Source organism: Typopeltis vanoorti, chromosome 18 (assembly GCF_054136105.1).
Source record: "Typopeltis vanoorti isolate ZY-2024b chromosome 18, IOZ_Tvanoo_1.0, whole genome shotgun sequence".
Classification (NCBI taxonomy): Eukaryota; Metazoa; Arthropoda; class Arachnida; order Uropygi; family Thelyphonidae; genus Typopeltis; species Typopeltis vanoorti.
This window is the reverse complement of record NC_143566.1, coordinates 19,721,505-19,738,565: the sequence shown is the minus strand read 5'-3', so window position 1 is coordinate 19,738,565 and position 17,061 is coordinate 19,721,505. Positions and strand designations below refer to the sequence as shown.

General features: G+C 34.5%; 1 protein-coding gene across 5 annotated transcripts in view; it reads left to right on the top strand.

Moving 5' to 3' along the window:
• Positions 1–17,061, top strand: part of Gug (arginine-glutamic acid dipeptide repeats grunge) — a 565,908-nt gene that overhangs the window by 485,458 nt on the left and 63,389 nt on the right. For all 5 annotated transcript variants that reach the window (XM_090408198.1, XM_090408202.1, XM_090408199.1 and 2 more), the window contains 2 exons: positions 9,951–10,098; positions 14,707–15,026. In XM_090408198.1, the coding sequence (XP_090264324.1) occupies positions 9,951–10,098; positions 14,707–15,026 (468 nt within the window). The remainder of the gene's footprint in view (positions 1–9,950; positions 10,099–14,706; positions 15,027–17,061) is intronic.

Sequence of the window (17,061 nt, the reverse complement as noted above, 5' to 3'; positions counted from 1 at the left end):
AATGAAGTAACTGATAGAAAAAAAAGCTACTGTACTGTAATGTACAGTAAACTTAAAAAATAATACAGTACACAAGTTTATTTTAGTAAAAAATTTAGTTTGTATATATCTGTATTGTTGAGGATTCTGATTTAATAAAATTGCGTAGTTCAGTACATAACTTAATTTGTGTAAAAAATATCACTTTCTTGTACATAACACACACAAAAAAGTATTTTGATTAGCAATAAAATATTGTGGAATGGTGTATCATTCTGCTTAGCCCATTCTTGCACTTATTAAAACTGTCAACTTGCCTCTTCATGTTTTACTTTTTTTTTTCTTCGAGTTCTTTATCATCATCATCATCTTCTAATTCATTCTGTAGTGTCAAATTTATAATTTCAGCATCTGATTTGATTTTGAATTCAAATCAGATGCTGAAATCTTGGTTCAGTTTTGGTTCTACCTGTAACCCATTCCGTAACATCTGTTAGTGAAATTTCAACATCTGGATTTATATTTTTAACCAAATTATGCACGTTTTTTTGAATTTCCTCTTTTTGTGTATCACCATAGTTATATTATATTGTAATAGTTAAAATAATAATTATTAAATAAAATAATAGTACACAAAATAATAATACATAATTTTTTTTCTTTCAAACCGCAGTTCGGATTACTGGAGGGTTTGGATTAGCGAGATACCACTGTAAGTGGAAATGGAGCATTTGAAGAGTCTGTAAACCAGATAATCATGGAAATAAAGCATACAAGGTGTATTCAAAAAAAGACCAAACATTTTAAATAGCACACCAACTGGCACAGAGAGAACACTGTGGCTACTCTCTACTAATGTGCCTAGTGGCAGGTTTTGACAACAAAATGCCATTTGTCCCGTTCTGCTATGAGCATTAGTCATCGAGTTACATCTGCTAAGGTTTATACAAAAATCGACTTTTGCGAATTTTGAAAAAACCAGTTTTCAAATTACAGTATTTCCAAAAAAACCCCAGTTAAACTGGTTTTCAAATTTTGAGGGGGAAAAAAAGGCAAAATATAATTAAAACAGTAAAAATTATTTATACTTGTTTTAAAATTTTTCAGTTTTTGGAACTACAAAAATATAACAAGATAAAATATACTCTATACAAAACCAAATAAATTAAAAAAATAAAATAAGTCAATAAAATAACTAAACTTCGTACAATTTTTCAGTTTATTTAATATTTATGGAACTACAAAAATATAACAAAATAAAATATACTCCATATAAAACCAAATAACTAAATTCTGTACAAAATATAAATCATAAATTTTTATTTCATTTAGTATTTTTCTTCAGGAAATATGATTTCAAAAAACATAAAATGTCCACTGAACTATTAGTTAATCTTGTTCTTATTCTATATACAAAATTGCCCGAAATAGAAAATACTCTCTCACTGGCTACTGAACTTGGTTTTATCGTTTTCAGGGAATCAAATAATAAATCTAAATTCTTTGTTCTTTTAGTGGTTGCCTCAAATACTGAAAATTCGGTCTTCGGTGTCTTTGGATTTGATATTATTTCTTTAGGTTCCTCAAGAAACCTATGAATTGATTTTTCCATAGCTTCTTTTAGAGTATTGCCCTGATTAATAGTTTCTCCATCTCCAATATATTCTAGACAATATTTTTCCAGATAACTTAATAATATCAAGTTTTGAAGCTATTGGAAATACACTAGATTTCTTTTCGTCTGTTTCTTTAGGTTCCTCAAGAAACCTATGAATTGATTTTTCCATAGCTTCTTTTAGAACATTGCCCTGATTAATAGTTTCTCCATCTCTGATATATTCTAGACAATATTTTTCCAGATAACTTAATAATATTGAGTTTTGAAGCTAGTGGAAATGTTTTGTGGATTTTGCAAATATAGCAAAAGAGTTACCAATCCAACTTGTCTTCTTTCTTGAATTCGTACTTCTAAAGCATTTAATAATTTAGAACTAATTTCAGTCTTTAATAAATTTTTTAGTTCATGTAACAGAACTTCAAATATGCCTTCACTTGTTATTAAATTGGCATCTTTTCACCCTAAGGTCTTAGCTGCTAGACGTACTGGTCCCAACACTAAGAAGCTCCATGATTTTAGGATATTGAGCTTCAGTCCACATATGAGAAGCACCAATATCATTCAGAGCTAAATCAACACATTCTTTTAATGTTATATATCTTTTATTCATGGCCTCAAAACTATTCTGTTTCGTCTGGCAGTCAAGAATCGGACTTATTTCCTTTCCTTTTTCTTATTTTACATAATTGTGAAGGATGCTATCTCTTACGAGAGATTTTCTAAAAAATTTGCAAATTTTTGTAATTTGGGAAATTGATTGTTTGTAATTGTCAGACAACATAGCGAATTCACAGTCGTTATCTAGATCACGACTGTGGATTTGCTATGTTGTCTGACATCCTTGTCATAGTCATCTTCACACTGTACATCATCTTCCGATTTCTCACTTGTAACATATACATCGATTTCATGTCAAAATGTTAACATTTTTAATTAAATAATTAATTTTTACATATTAATTCTAGTATCTAAAACTTTTTTTTTTTTAGATTTAAAAATCGGTTTTTGAATTTTACAAATGTATCCAAAAAAAAAAAAAAAAAAGATTTTTAAAAACCGACAAACCCCAACATCTGTTGAATTGAAAAAGTTCACAAGCTGTTCATTGGATTAGTGACAAAGTAACAATGAAAGAGCTTGAAGAACAATGTGTGTGTGAAATTTTGTTGCAAACTTGGAAAAATTTTACAGAGACATTTCAGTTGCCTAACCAAGCATATGGGAAGGACTTTATGAACCGAACGCAGCGCTATGCGTAGTTTAAGCATCGAATGGATGAGTTGGTCAAAGATCAAGGTGATGGAAAGGTATTGTCCATTATGAATTTGTACCACATGGTCAGATGGTAAGCAAAGAATTGTATCAGGAAGTTTTAGCACATTTCAGGGATGCTGTGTGTAGGAAGAGGCCTGAATCGTGGGAAAACCAAACTTGGATGTTGCGCCACGACAACGTGCTGGCTCAAGCATTGCTCATCTGCAGTATATGGCAAAACATCAGACATCCATTGTGTCCCATCCACCCTATTCTCTGGACTTAAGCCCCAGCAGATTTTTTCCTGTTTCCGAAACTTAAAAACTACTTTGAAAGGATGTTGTTTTCAAACCATAGAGGAGATTCAGGAGAATGCGATAAGAGAACTGCTCACTATTGGAATGCTTCCTGGAACACAGTGTTTCAGGAAGTATTCCAACAGAAGAAATGTTGGGAACAGTGTATCACCAGTAGAGGGGACAGTGCTTAAAATGTTGCAAAATGAGCAATAAAGTCTTTATTGCAAAAGTTTGGTATTTTTTTTGAACATGCCTTGTATATTATTCTGAAATTATATGCTCTAGTTCTATTTGAAACTAGTGAGTATACTTCACAAGTCCCTAAGCCTGTAAAGGAAACTGTGATGAATCTCATTAAATATCTTCTGGGCAAAGGATACAAAATCTACACTTTAGTTACTACAGCTCATTCTTCCTTGTAGACCTTCTGAAGTACCTCATTTGAGGTAGTTTTTCTTTTGCCTGGTTTGCTGAGTGGTTAGCATATCCACTTTCCAACCAGCAGGCTGTTGGTTCAAATCCTGCCATGGGCATGAATGTTTTTGATTGCCTTTAGATGGGAGATGAATTTCATCACCCGCGATAAGATCACCATCCTGCTTATTGGAGGCCTGAAGTGGCAACAGGTCCTTGTTTGATCTCATGAGCAGGGTTTCTGGAATATGTAAAAAAATACAAAAATGATATTAAACAGCCTGCTCATAGTATAAATGTACTGTAGTCTTACAACCTTTTAATTTTTGGGAGACATAAAATGAAGAAAGGCGAAACTATGTTATTGAGAAAAGGTCAATTGCTATTGCTGGCATGGTAAGACAAGAGTGTGGGTTTTGACAATTTCTTCATCTGAGATGGAAACTGTTAGGAACTAAAGGGAACCAAACAAGACTAATAATACAGCCTTCATCTATAGTGGATGCAACAAGAATATGAAGAAATTATTTTTCTATTTGTTGCACACGTGATATTGCCATTGCATTGTATAAAAATCAGTTTCCTGCATACAAGTTTTCCTAGATTTTATGTTGACCAGAGAGAGAGGATAACAGGACAGGCACAAAAGCAAATTATTCAATTCTGGTGTATACATGTCATGAATCGTTACACACTTTCTCCTGATGAACATCCAATAAATAGAATTTCAGGAAAGTTGGCATAGTAGCACGCTGTCTATCAAGTGCTAAGAAGAAAAAGTTTCCCACAATTCCTTGTGTGTCAGCAAGAAAAAATATTAGAAATTCAGATATTATTCTATCCAGTGCAGTACTGGACTGTGTTTTCAACAATTTCACATTAAGAAAAAAAATTGGAAAATAATTCTGAATATAAGTAATGAATAAAGAGTACTTGAACTTCATTTGAAAGATATAATAATTTTATTTTTATCTGTTATTAAATATTATACATTTCATTCACATTTTTAAAATGATTAACTAGGAATACACACAAAGTGTGTTCATGACCCCTTTTCAAGAAAATATATATATCAAAATAATTTAAAAAACTTGGAAAATTAAATAAAGTTAATTTGGTGTGCAAACCAGCCATGTGGTTGCCTCTTTCAGCTTGTTTCATATTTAAATCCATAAGTTTTTAGATGCACTTTTGCTTTGGTTTGAAACATATTTTCTATTGTGGGTGCATCATAATAACTAGGAAAACTATTTGCCAATTTAAAAATATATATTGACTGAGTAATGTTTGCTTTTAATAATAAAAATTGTTTCATTTTTCAAAAATTCCCAAGGCATGTATGCATTCTAAGTACTACCTTGATGTGCTATGTATGACCATGGAATTTTTTCTTGAAACAAACATGAAAGCAAAAACTTGGGTATTTCTTGATATATCTTCCTATCGTGAAAAAATATCTATTCCATATCTCTATACAGAAACTAATAATAAATTTAGTTTAATCCTTTATCCAAGTGTAAGCAAACAAAGTTTGCACCTGAAAATATCTTCAGGACTGAGGTAAGGTAGTGCAACTCCGAGCAAAGGTGGACCAAGCTCTCATCACTCCTTGTGTCAGTATCTCCCATAATGGAAAGCACATCTCCTTGCAGACAAGCATACTGCTATGCATTAAGGGAAGGGCCACTACCCAGACCGGTTTCAACCTTTATTGAGGTCTCGTCAGTGGGAGGCAGACCCAAACGTGGAGATACTAAGGAAGAAGCAATAGGAGAGGTCATATTTACTTATAGGAGTTGCCAACAGGTGTAACCCCTTATTATTGAATTACTCTGGATTTAGAGAAAGATGTTGGAAGTTTATTTTTCACTTGGTTAGACTATAATAAATTTAGTTTAATCCTTTATCCAAGTGTAAGCAAACAAAGTTTGCACCTGAAAATATCTTCAGGACTGAGGTAAGGTAGTGCAACTCCGAGCAAAGGTGGACCAAGCTCTCATCACTCCTTGTGTCAGTATCTCCCATAATGCAAAGCACATCTCCTTGCGGACATGTATACTGCTATGCATTAAGGGAAAGGCCACTACCCAGACTGGTTTCAACCTTTATTGATGTCTCGTCAGTGGGAGGCAGACCCAAACGTGGAGATACTAAGGCAGAAGCAATAAGAGAGGTCATATTTACCTATAGGAGTTTCCCGGTGTTGCACTACCTTACCTCAGTCCTGAAGATATTTTCAGGCGCAAACTTTGTTTGCTTACACTTGGATAAAGGATTAAACTAAATTTATTATAGTCTAACCAAGTGAAAAAAAAACTTCCAACTGAAACTAAAAGAAATCTAATTTGTGAATATGCAAAAAGTTGGCCGAAATTTCATTGGCTTGAAACAATACCAGTGGGTACACATTTTATTTGTTATATATTCTGTGTGCAACATCTTCTGGGTTTGGTGCTTTATTGCCAAGTACATACTTTTTCATCAATAGGCAGTATCAAGTTTCATTCATTTGAAATGAGCATAGATGTGCCTGGAAAATCATATATGTAGTAAGCAGACACCATAAGTGACATCATTCCTTGTCTAATGAAATATGAATTTCATTAATGGACCAACTTTTGATAGACTTTTTCATTCTTTCTTAGAGAAATAAATAATCTTTGGTAAAGAGACTTAACCAGGACTTTAAGAGGGGCTGAGTCAAACCATCTATCTGGCTAAGATATGTAGATAATGTGTTCTCTATTTGGTCTCATGGCCCAGACACATTAGACTCCTTCCTCAACAGCGTACATCCAAGAATCCAGTTTACGATGGAAAAGGAAAAGAACAATTGTTTACCCTTCCTAGACACCTTAGTTACATGCCTTCCTAACGGTACACTTTCCTTCACTGTATATAGAAACCTATGCACACAGGCAGATACATTCACAAACTCTGCCACCACTACCCTGCTCAACAATATGGCATTATTAAAACTCTAACCAAGAGAGCCCACAATCTCTGTTCCAGTGGAACTGTCCTTACAACTGAGCTTGACCACATACACAACACTTTCCTCTCTAATGGCTACAGCGATCGCAGTATCAAAAAAAATAATCAGTTCCTCCCCCATTCCCTGGTCTTCTCTTCAGAAAGAGTTTAGAAATGCCATCACCATACCTTACATCTGTGGCACATCGGAAAAAATAGCCAAGATTTTAAAAAAGTTAAACCTACACACAGCATTTAAGCCCCACTGCAAACTTGCTACCCTTATCCGTTCTACAACAGATCAGCTCCCTCCTCTCTCAGTGCCTGGAGTTTATAAAGTACCCTGTTCCTGCAAGCTGGCGTACTTTGAGCAGACAGTCAGATCAGCAACAGCAACCATCCACCTGAAGGAACACAAGTCATACATCTGCAACCACGACTATGGTCAGTCAGGCTGACCATGTCTTGGATACAACCCACAGAATCTCATGAAAAAAAAAACCACCATACTCCACCACAGCAAATTCAAAAAAGAGGGGCTATTTTTAGAATCAGCTTTCAGAAATCAACCAAATCTTAATAAATATGGTTGCATTAAGCTTCCTAAGATTTGGGAAACATTTATCGTCAGAGGGGGCCACCTACAACTGCCCTTAGAGGGCGCTCCACCTAGATAGGACTTTAGAGTCACCCATGTGGTTGGGCTTAGTATTGTGTGGTATTTGTTACATTAGTTTTTTTTTGTAATCCCAGAAGATGTCTCAGTGACAGATAAAATATAGGAAATATTAAATTCTGTTTTAATCCTTTCTGAGTGCTGTATACAATCCATTAAGCCTCCAACATGATCTTCTATCTACAGTCTTACTATAATTTTTTTGCAGTGTACTGGAAATAATTTTTGATTAACCTTTAAAGTTCCTCCTAGGTATTGGGTAACATTATTTACTGTAGTATCTAATTATTTTATTATCAATTTTTCAGTTTACATATCAAGTGCATACATGGAAAGTTGTAAAGCCTATAGCACATCTGTGATGAGTGTAGGTCAGAAGAAATTTGTTGACATGTTTTTTGAATAGCTGAAGGTTGTATTTGGGGAAGCCAGAGCAAAGAACAGAGGTAAATGGAATGAAAGACGAGGGATTGGAGAAGTTTATTTATATTGTTTGGATGTGGATGGTAAATGATTGTTGTTGATCAACAGCTGCTCTTGCTCTTACAGTTTTAGAAGAAAGTTGGAGAAATGATAGTGACCATGACCTGTAGAAGAGAGTATGAAATAGAAACTGAACATGTGTGAAAGAGGCATCATCAGTTAATCTGATTGATCTCTTCTGAACATCGTCAAGCAGTGCTAGCAAGGCCTTAGATGCACCGTCTAAGGCTTTGATGGTGCATCTAAGGCTGTGTTGTTAGGATGGATTTGGGATTTATATAGTGTTAGCAGTTATATAGGAGAAAAGTAATGCTTTGTGTGGAAAAGTACACCGAGTTAGTTTTTGGCTGCTGCAGAAGCTGGCTAAGATGTATGCTAGCGAAGGCTAGGTTGCAGGTTAGCTCAAGAAGAGAAATCTGATATTTTGATATCTGAGTGTTACATGTTTTGGTATTATTGAAATTCATCAGGTTATCCTCACCCTATTGAAGAATAGTGAGAAAATTAGAATTTAAGGCATTAGTTTTGGAGGATTTTAATGATTGGGCACTATTCTTCTTTGTCAAATGAGAAAGAAGAGAAGGATTTGAAGTAATTGAGATCAAGTGATTTATGCAGGAGGAAGAGAGTGGGTGAAAGTGCAGAGCCCTGGGATATCTTGCATTGGTGGGGAAATCTGAGGAGAGGAAGCATCTTCCATGATGGTCAGCGATGAGAGAGGAAATTGGTGACTGAGCTGCAGAATGTATTCTCTAGGATGGCAGTTTTCTGAGCAGACCTCTGTGCCACACCTTACCAGAACCATTAGAAATGTTGAGAGTGATCACATTAGTTTCTATAGTGGACCCTTCGGTGTTGTGGTCCACACAAGATCAGCTGTGAACTGAGAGTGATGTAATCCATATTGCTGATCACAGATTAGCTAGTAGGCTTCCAGGTGGTTAAGTTGGCTGCTGATGAAAATGCTTCTCCATAGTTTTGGAGAGAATGAAAGTGAGAGCAATTGGTTCATAATTTGTGGGTGACATCACGTTTCTTTGGAATCGGCTGAATATAGGCTCCACACTCTAGAATAGATGCTAATCTAGTAGGAAAGATTGAAGAGACAGTATAGGATAGCTCTTAATTCTGATTATTCCCAATAACTGAGATTGTTCCTGAATACTACTACAGCATAAATTAAGAACAACATTTTGTGCTTAACTCTAAGACTACTACATCATTCTGGCACTAACATTCTTTCAATTAAAAGCAGTTGAATCTGCTGTTCCAAGAATACACTTGGAACAGCAGAGTAGATTGGGATGCAACATCGAACATTTATATTTGTCACGATGAAGTGGAATGACGCATAGTTGAGTCCGAAGAAATTGCCCTAGACTTGTCTCATATCAACACCAACTTAGTTATAGTCTACCTGACTCGCATAGTTCTGCCATTAGGTACTGGTGTATGCATGATCTCATATGCTCACATTTGCACAACAATAGAACTGCAGAACAGACTATAACGACAATTCACAAGACAAGCCTGTTATTATAATAGCACAGTGTTTTTATGGTTTTTTATGGTTTTTAATTTGCTTTAAGTGTTACTACACCTGAAGACGTCATTTTTGCCGAAACATGTTGTGTGCTCCATTAAATGAACTTATCTATTTTCTCAGTTTCCATCAGTCAAAAAAAGACGAACATATCCAATCACCAAATCGATGTACCTAATGATTATATATATATTATATATATATGTATCTTCTCTTTTGGCATGAGGCAGTCTATCCTCATCAGTTACCAACACCACAGCTCAGATATGTTATCCTGTCTGATCCTAAATGGTGTTCTGTTTATGAACTTGTGAGTTTTACAATCAGTTTTGCTTACTTATGCAGTTTAAAACCCAAAAGCGATACTTTAGTTAGCAACTAGAATCAAACCTTACCTCTGCACCTGAAAATTTAGGGTGGCACTACACTGTAGTGTTCTAATATGCACATAAAAATTAATTAGATAAAAGATATTCAATTAAGTAATGAGTTATTCTTTTTAGTTTTTTTTTTTTTAACATCTTGAAATTATATTTGATAACATAAAAAGATTCTTTCTACTAGAGTGGGAAATTCTCTTGCTTAATTCATGTACTTGTTTGTTTTTGAATGCATCTTGATATAGATCCACATATGAAATATGTTTTTCTAACTTAACAGTTAGAAAAGAGAGACAATGCTATGATTTTTTTTTATTTTTACACCAATTAGATTTTTGAGGCATTGGAACAGAGGAGAGTTCAACTCTTGTGCTCGCACTGATCTGACATTTAAACCTGTACCGGAATCAAAGTTGGCAAGAAAAAGAGAGGAGCGTGCTCGAAAAGCGGCTGAGAAAGAAAGAGAAGAAAGTAAAGCTGTAAGTAAAATATTGCTATTCAGACATCTTTTGTGCTCTACAGACTCCAGCAGTTGTTTTATTTTTGACTAATATGATTGTGAACCTGAAGAACCTAGGTTCTCTGAGTTGTTAGGTACTCACTCTCCAGCCAGCAAGTTGGATGGTTTGAATCCACCAATGGATGTTTGTGATTGTCTCTAGGTGGGAGATGAATTTCATCACCTAGTATGAGACCACTGCCCTGCGGTGCCTTGAAAAAGTTCCATGTTTAGTCTCTAGAGCAGAGTTTCCAGACAATGTAGAAATATACATATATATTGTTGGAAGTTTTTTCACTTGGTTATGATATAAATTAAAGATACCAAGAAATTATATACTTGGTTTAATCTTTTTTCCAAGTGTAAGCAAACGAAGTTTGCACCTGAAGTATTTTCAGGACTGGGACAACTCGTGGTAAAGGTGGTATTGACTTCACATCACTTGCCTTAGTATCCCATAATGCAAAACACATCTCCTTGCAGACATGTATAATGCTATGCATTATGGGAATGGTCACTACTCAGACCAGTTTCAACCTTTATTGAGGTCTCTTCAGTGGGAGTCAGACCCAGAGGTGATACTAAGGTTGAAGTAATGCAGAAGTCATATTTCCATATAAGAGTTGCCAAATGGTGTCACACCTTATTAAATTATTCTTAACCAAAGTATATAAATTATATCATCATCATCATACGTATCAAGGATTTAGGCCTAGCATGGCCTGTTCTGGCCTTAGAAGTCATCGTTGAATCGTTTAAGAGGACGTCCTGGTTTTCTTTTTCCTAATGGCTTGTACTTTAAGGCTTGTTTTGGTAATCTTTCTGTTTTCATTCTTTGAATGTGTTCCATCCATTTATGTTTATATTTTTAAATTTTTTCTATTACTGTTTCTTGGTTTAATTCTTTCATAATTTCTTCATTTCTTTTGTGATCAAATAGAGTATACTTTGCAGTTTTTCTCATAAACTTCATTTCAGCTGTTATTAATCTTTGTTTGTCTTTTTGTTTTATTGTCCAGATTTCGCTTCCATACATTAAGACTGGTAGGGCTAATGTACTGTATACTTTTAGTATGGTTTGCTTTTGAACTAGGTTTGGTTTAAATATAGAGTTAATTACACCTGTTATTTTTAAATATTTTGCAATTTTTACGTTTATATCTTTTTCATATGTAATCATACATCCTAGGTAGTTAAATGAATTCACCTGTTCGAAGATCTTGTTATCTATTACTATTTTAGTTCTTGCTGGATCTTGTCCTTTAAAGGACATAGTTTTTGATTTTTCCGTTGATATTATCATACCTTAATCTTTGGATATCTCATTTAGATTTAAAATAGCTTTCTGTAAGTTATCTTCAGAATTTGTAATTATTATTTGGTCGTCTGCAAAGAGGAGAGTGTTTAAGTTAACTGTAGGTGAAAGTTTATTCCTTGATGTAAATTTTTACTCCATTTTATTATTTCATTTAAGTAGATATTAAAAAGAGTTGCTGAGAGGGGACATCCCTGTCGGACCCCTTGGTTTATTTCTCTTGTATATGATAGCTCGTGATTTAATCTTATTTGTATTTGATTATTTTCATATATACTTGTGACAGCTTTTAGGATATTATTTGGTATTTGTCTTTCTTTTAATATGTTAAATAATATGTTTCTTTTAACTTTGTCAATATAAATTATATACTTGGTTTAATCCCTTTTCCAAGTGTAAGCAAACATAGTTTGTGCCTGAAGTATTTTCAGGACTTAAATACTGAAAATACTTCAGGACTGAAGTATTTCAGTCATATGGAAATATGACTTCTGCATTACTTCAACCTTAGTATCACCTCTGGGTCTGGCTCCCACTGAAGAGACCTGAAAATACTTCAGGTGCAAACTTTGTTTACTTACACTTGGGAAAAGGATTAAACCAAGTATATAACTTCTCGGTATCTTTAAGTTATATAAATTAAAGATACCGAGAAGTTATATACTTGGTTTAATCCTTTTTCCAAGTGTAAGCAAACAAAGATGGAAAATAAAAATGGAAAAAAAATTCTTAGCCCACCCATTGTATAAATGTACTATAGGTTTATTAATAACCTATCTACTGGACAATAGGGATGTAATATGTGAATTAATGATAAATTTACAGGCACAATTGTAGACACAACTATACAAATATTATTGAAGAATTTCAGAACACAAGAACACATCTGGTTTCACCAGTACAGCCACTCTGGGCTTGCAGGCCATGCTCTGGATACATGCCACAGTAATACACCACAGCAAATATAAATTTGAAAGACTATTCATAGAATCAGCCTCAGCCCTAAGAAACATGCCAAACCTCAACAAATTTGGATCCATGAGACTGCCTCAAATTTGGGAGACATAAATCTTGAGAACTTCTGCCCAATGGCCAAGAATACCTAATATAGCCCACTAGGGGGCACCATCAGAACTTTAGGAAAAACAGTAGTTTCTCGCTTCAACCTCATTTGCATGTGTCTTAATCTTATGTTCCCATGAAGATGGTAATGTGACGTTGCCGAAATATAGGAAGTAAATATTAAAGTTTATTTTAATTATATTCCAGTATACGTTGTGAATTCCTCAAGTTATTTAGTAATCATGTGCAACCAACGTATAAGCCTTTCGATGAGAATTATTGAAGAAAAAATGAAACAATTGAAAACAAAAAACCGAACCTTGAAGTCTCACTGGCAAACTCTAAAGAAGACATTGATTGATTCAGCTGAGGGAAGTAAAGTTGATTGCAAGGATAGAAAAATAAGAACTCCATAGTGGACACAAGAAGTTAAAGAAGCAATCCTGGAAAAGAAGAAAGCATATCAGATGTTCCTAGCAAATAAATCGACAAAAATAGAATACAGACAAAATGTAAGAGAGCTAAGCTATTTGTAAAAGTAGCTAAACCAAAGTCATGGGAAGGCTGGTAAGAATATGGAAAATAAATATCAGGAAGGTGGCAAAATGTTCTGAAGGCTACTGGAAAAGCTTAGAAATGGAGGAAAGCATACAGGATTCCTTTTACAAGAATCAAAGATGAGAAAAGTGACATGAAAACTGAAGATAAAGACTATCTTGATGTCTGGAGTAATTACTTTGAAAGACTGTCAAACGAACCAAGCAGTGACAGAACTGTAAGAGAATTTTCAAGAGGAATGCAAAGAGGAGTACATATCATTACTTGGGGGTGGACAAAGCTGTAAAAAACTTGAAATGTGGAAAGGCAACTGGAATAGATGATATTCGATCAGAAATGCTTAATTGAAGAATTAAGCATTTCTTTTTGTCCTCTTGGATTGAGAGCAAGATTTAATAGTTAGGGAGAGAGGAAGCCAGTTTGCATTGTAAACACTAAAGTTATGCACATTTAACCTTTGTTTGGCTAATTAGACTGCATAAAATCAGAGATAAGGAATCTAGTTAGGTCATTGGATTGGATGAAGGCAAATATCTTGACTGAATATGATAAATAAGTGGCATTATCACCCTGGAGGATTTCTCTATTTGTGGGTGATATTGTGTTGCCATCATATGAATCAATATCATGAAGAGGCATTGCAGCTTGTCATTATTGCCAGTGATGATTAATCCATTGCTAACTAAAGGCATAGTTGATATTAAAATGTATTTCCTCCCCAATTCTCATGCACTGGAGGAGTTTTGATTTGTAAACCATACAGTGTATGGCATTTTTACTGTAGAAAATAGAAAAGTCACAGAAATTTTCTTCTTGTTTATGGAGTTCTCATTGAAATGGATACTTTAAAATCTTTATCACATGGAAAAACAATTTGTGGAAGAAACTGTGTAAAGTCTCTACTTCAGAATTAACAGCACACGGCCTTAATGTAATACAAGTTCTTCCACCTGATATTTCTGTTCATCTGTGGAGGGGGGGATTACAGGCTTCATAGATATTATTTGACACCTCCAGGGAGGGTACCTGCTCTACAACTATGTCTACACCAACGGCATCTACCATCGACCACCACCACTGGTATTTCCACAATCACAAACATCCATGCCCAAGGTGGGATTCAAACCCAGCGCCTTTTGGCTGGAGAACAGATACGCTAACCACTCGGCCAGCAAGGCTGGCATATGATTTCTTTCTCTGTGGAAATCACTAATAATGCATCCACTTTCTTCTATCCTTGTAGTATACAGATGGATTACCTATATGCTATTTCTTCCAATTGCGAATTCATCATTTTTAAGACATTCTAATTTCCTATCTGTCTTCCAAACAGAGTGGTTATCTTTTAATTCTTGACTTTGGTCATCTCTCACTTGCTAGGACAAGTAAGAATTTTTCCATAATTGCTTAAGAAAAACTAAAACCTAGATCTGATCATTTATCCCATCTACATGCTCTTGTCAATTCATCAATATCCTACTATGTAGAGATTTTCATTAGCTGCAATGCAAACATGTATTAAGATTAACCATAACATATTTATTGATAAGGTTAACAGTTCTCTTGATATTTTATAACTTGAATACAAACCTTTTTGCAAAAATTATATCTACAATTGATGACTATTTATACATAATTTACTTGTTCTTTCAGAAGCTGGCAACAAATTCGGAGAAGAGTTTTGGAGTTGATAGTAAACCATCCTCCAGTACGCATGCTTCAGATATACACCATATCAGTCCATATGATCGGCCTTCAAATAGGTCTTTTCCTGATACTCCTGCTTTGCGCCAGCTAAGTGAATATGCCCGACCTCATGCTACCTTTTCTCCTGGCTATCCACGAACTTCTATGGCTGGTTCTATTCCAATGAACAGTGGTGGTTTAACTTTAGGTGTACCTCCACATGGAATCGACCCAATGTTACACTATCAGCTTTCATCAGGGATGTATGGAGCTGCTGCACGTGAAAGGTGAGGCTCTCTCTCTCGTTACCCCCTTCCCCCCATTTCTTTTGTATAATAATTAAAATTGCATTCCCTTCCCTTCACATTCATCTGGCTATAATAAGAAAGAATTGACTGAAATGTACTTTCAATGAGTTACAGTAATGAGCTGTTTATCTGATCTTCAAAACAGCAACTCAAATCAATTCACTAATCCTTTCATGTGAGCTGATTTTTGGTACAGCACAATGTAACCATACTTTGGTTATCTGGCACTTCAATCATCAGAATGACAATTGCCTTCCCAATTTTATTGGTTAAACAGTAGATTAAATTTTGATACTATAGTTCCTAGATTATTAACCGTTTATTATTAAACGGCCAAGATTGGCACACATTTTTTGTGTGCCAATCTTGGCCGTTTTTTCTTCAGTTCTTCTTTTAAATGTTCCATTTATATATCATGCTTTAATTTTAGTAAAATTTTCTGAATAATGGACAGCTTCTTCAAACCATTGATATTGATACAGACATGAAAACTGAAGATAGACATTTTAGATGTGTGGAGTAATTACTTTTGAAAAACTGTTATAATGGAAACAAGCAGTAATGGAGCACTAGTTGAGAATATTCAAGAGGAATGCAAACAGAAGTACATATCAATACTACTCCTGTTTGCATTCCTCTTGAATATTCTCAACTAGTGCTCCATTACTGCTTGTTTTATTTAACAGTGGGAAAAAGAAATGTGGAAAGTCAGCTAGAGTAGATGATATTTGACCATCAATACTGAAATGTAGAGGTATAAAACTTAGTGGTTATACTGCATAATTCAGATAATTGGAATAGAGCACTCAGTTCCAATTTATAAGAAGAGAATTAAACTAAATGTGAGAATTACAGAGGAATTTCCTTACTAAGTTTTCCAGGTAAGATTTATGTAAGCATTCTTGAGAAGAGCCTAAGAAAAATTCTGGAAGAGAAACTTGAAGAATTGAAGAAGAACCAGCTGGGGTCTTCTTCAGTACAGGTTTACAAGATTATTTCACTTTATGATAAATAATTGAGAAATCGTGGTAATCTAACAAGGGTTTTTACTTAAGTGATATGGAACTGGTGCCCAGAAAAGGTTTTTCAGACCCTTTAGTTATTTCTAATGGAAGACCAAGATTTAGTCAGAAGTGTCCATGGGATAAATGGAACATTATACAGAGCAATACATAGTCTGTGTTTAAGTTGAAAATTAGAATTGAAGGAAATACAGGAAAATGGTTTGATGTAAAATCAGGCATAAAACAAAGCTACATGCTACCTCCACTTTTATTTATCATCAATGTGGATCTTATTATGAAAGAAAGTGGCCTGAAACCTAATATTGGAATTGTAGATATCAAACTTAGCTTTAAGTAGATGATGATGATGTCATAAATAAATGTAGTATTCAGGATTCTCTTACTAAATTCAATAACAGCTGTGAGAAATTTGGCTTGAAAATCAGTAATATAATGACCAAAACTGTGAAAGTATGCAGGAACATAGAAAACTTCAGCTCTATTCTCAGTGGAGATCATTATAAAACAAGTAAAATATTTCAGCTATTAAAACGCAATTTTAAGTAAAGATGGCAAATTAAATTTGGAAATAGACAACAAATTAACCAAAGCTGGATATAGTGGGGAGCCAGTTGAATAAATTTATATGGAATAAGAGAGAGAAATTAGCCAAAACACTAAACTAGCAATATACAGGACATTGTTCAACCAGAGTTGGGTTAGAAATAAAGCACTCGATGAAAGAGACCACAGATGTGAGATTCCTGAGTAAAATTAGGAAAGTGAACAGATGGCATTACTGCCAGAATCATGTTAAAAGTGAAGATGTTAGGAAGGAATCTGTCATTATTGGCATTCAAGAATGTGCAAGCAGAGTTGAGAGAGAAAAGCAAAAGAGGTGTTTGATGCCAAGATAGCAGGAAAAAAAAATCCATAGGAAGAACAAGATTTAGGTGAATTGATTTAGTCAGAAGTGCCCTAGAACAGTGCTTCCCAAACTTATGGATGCC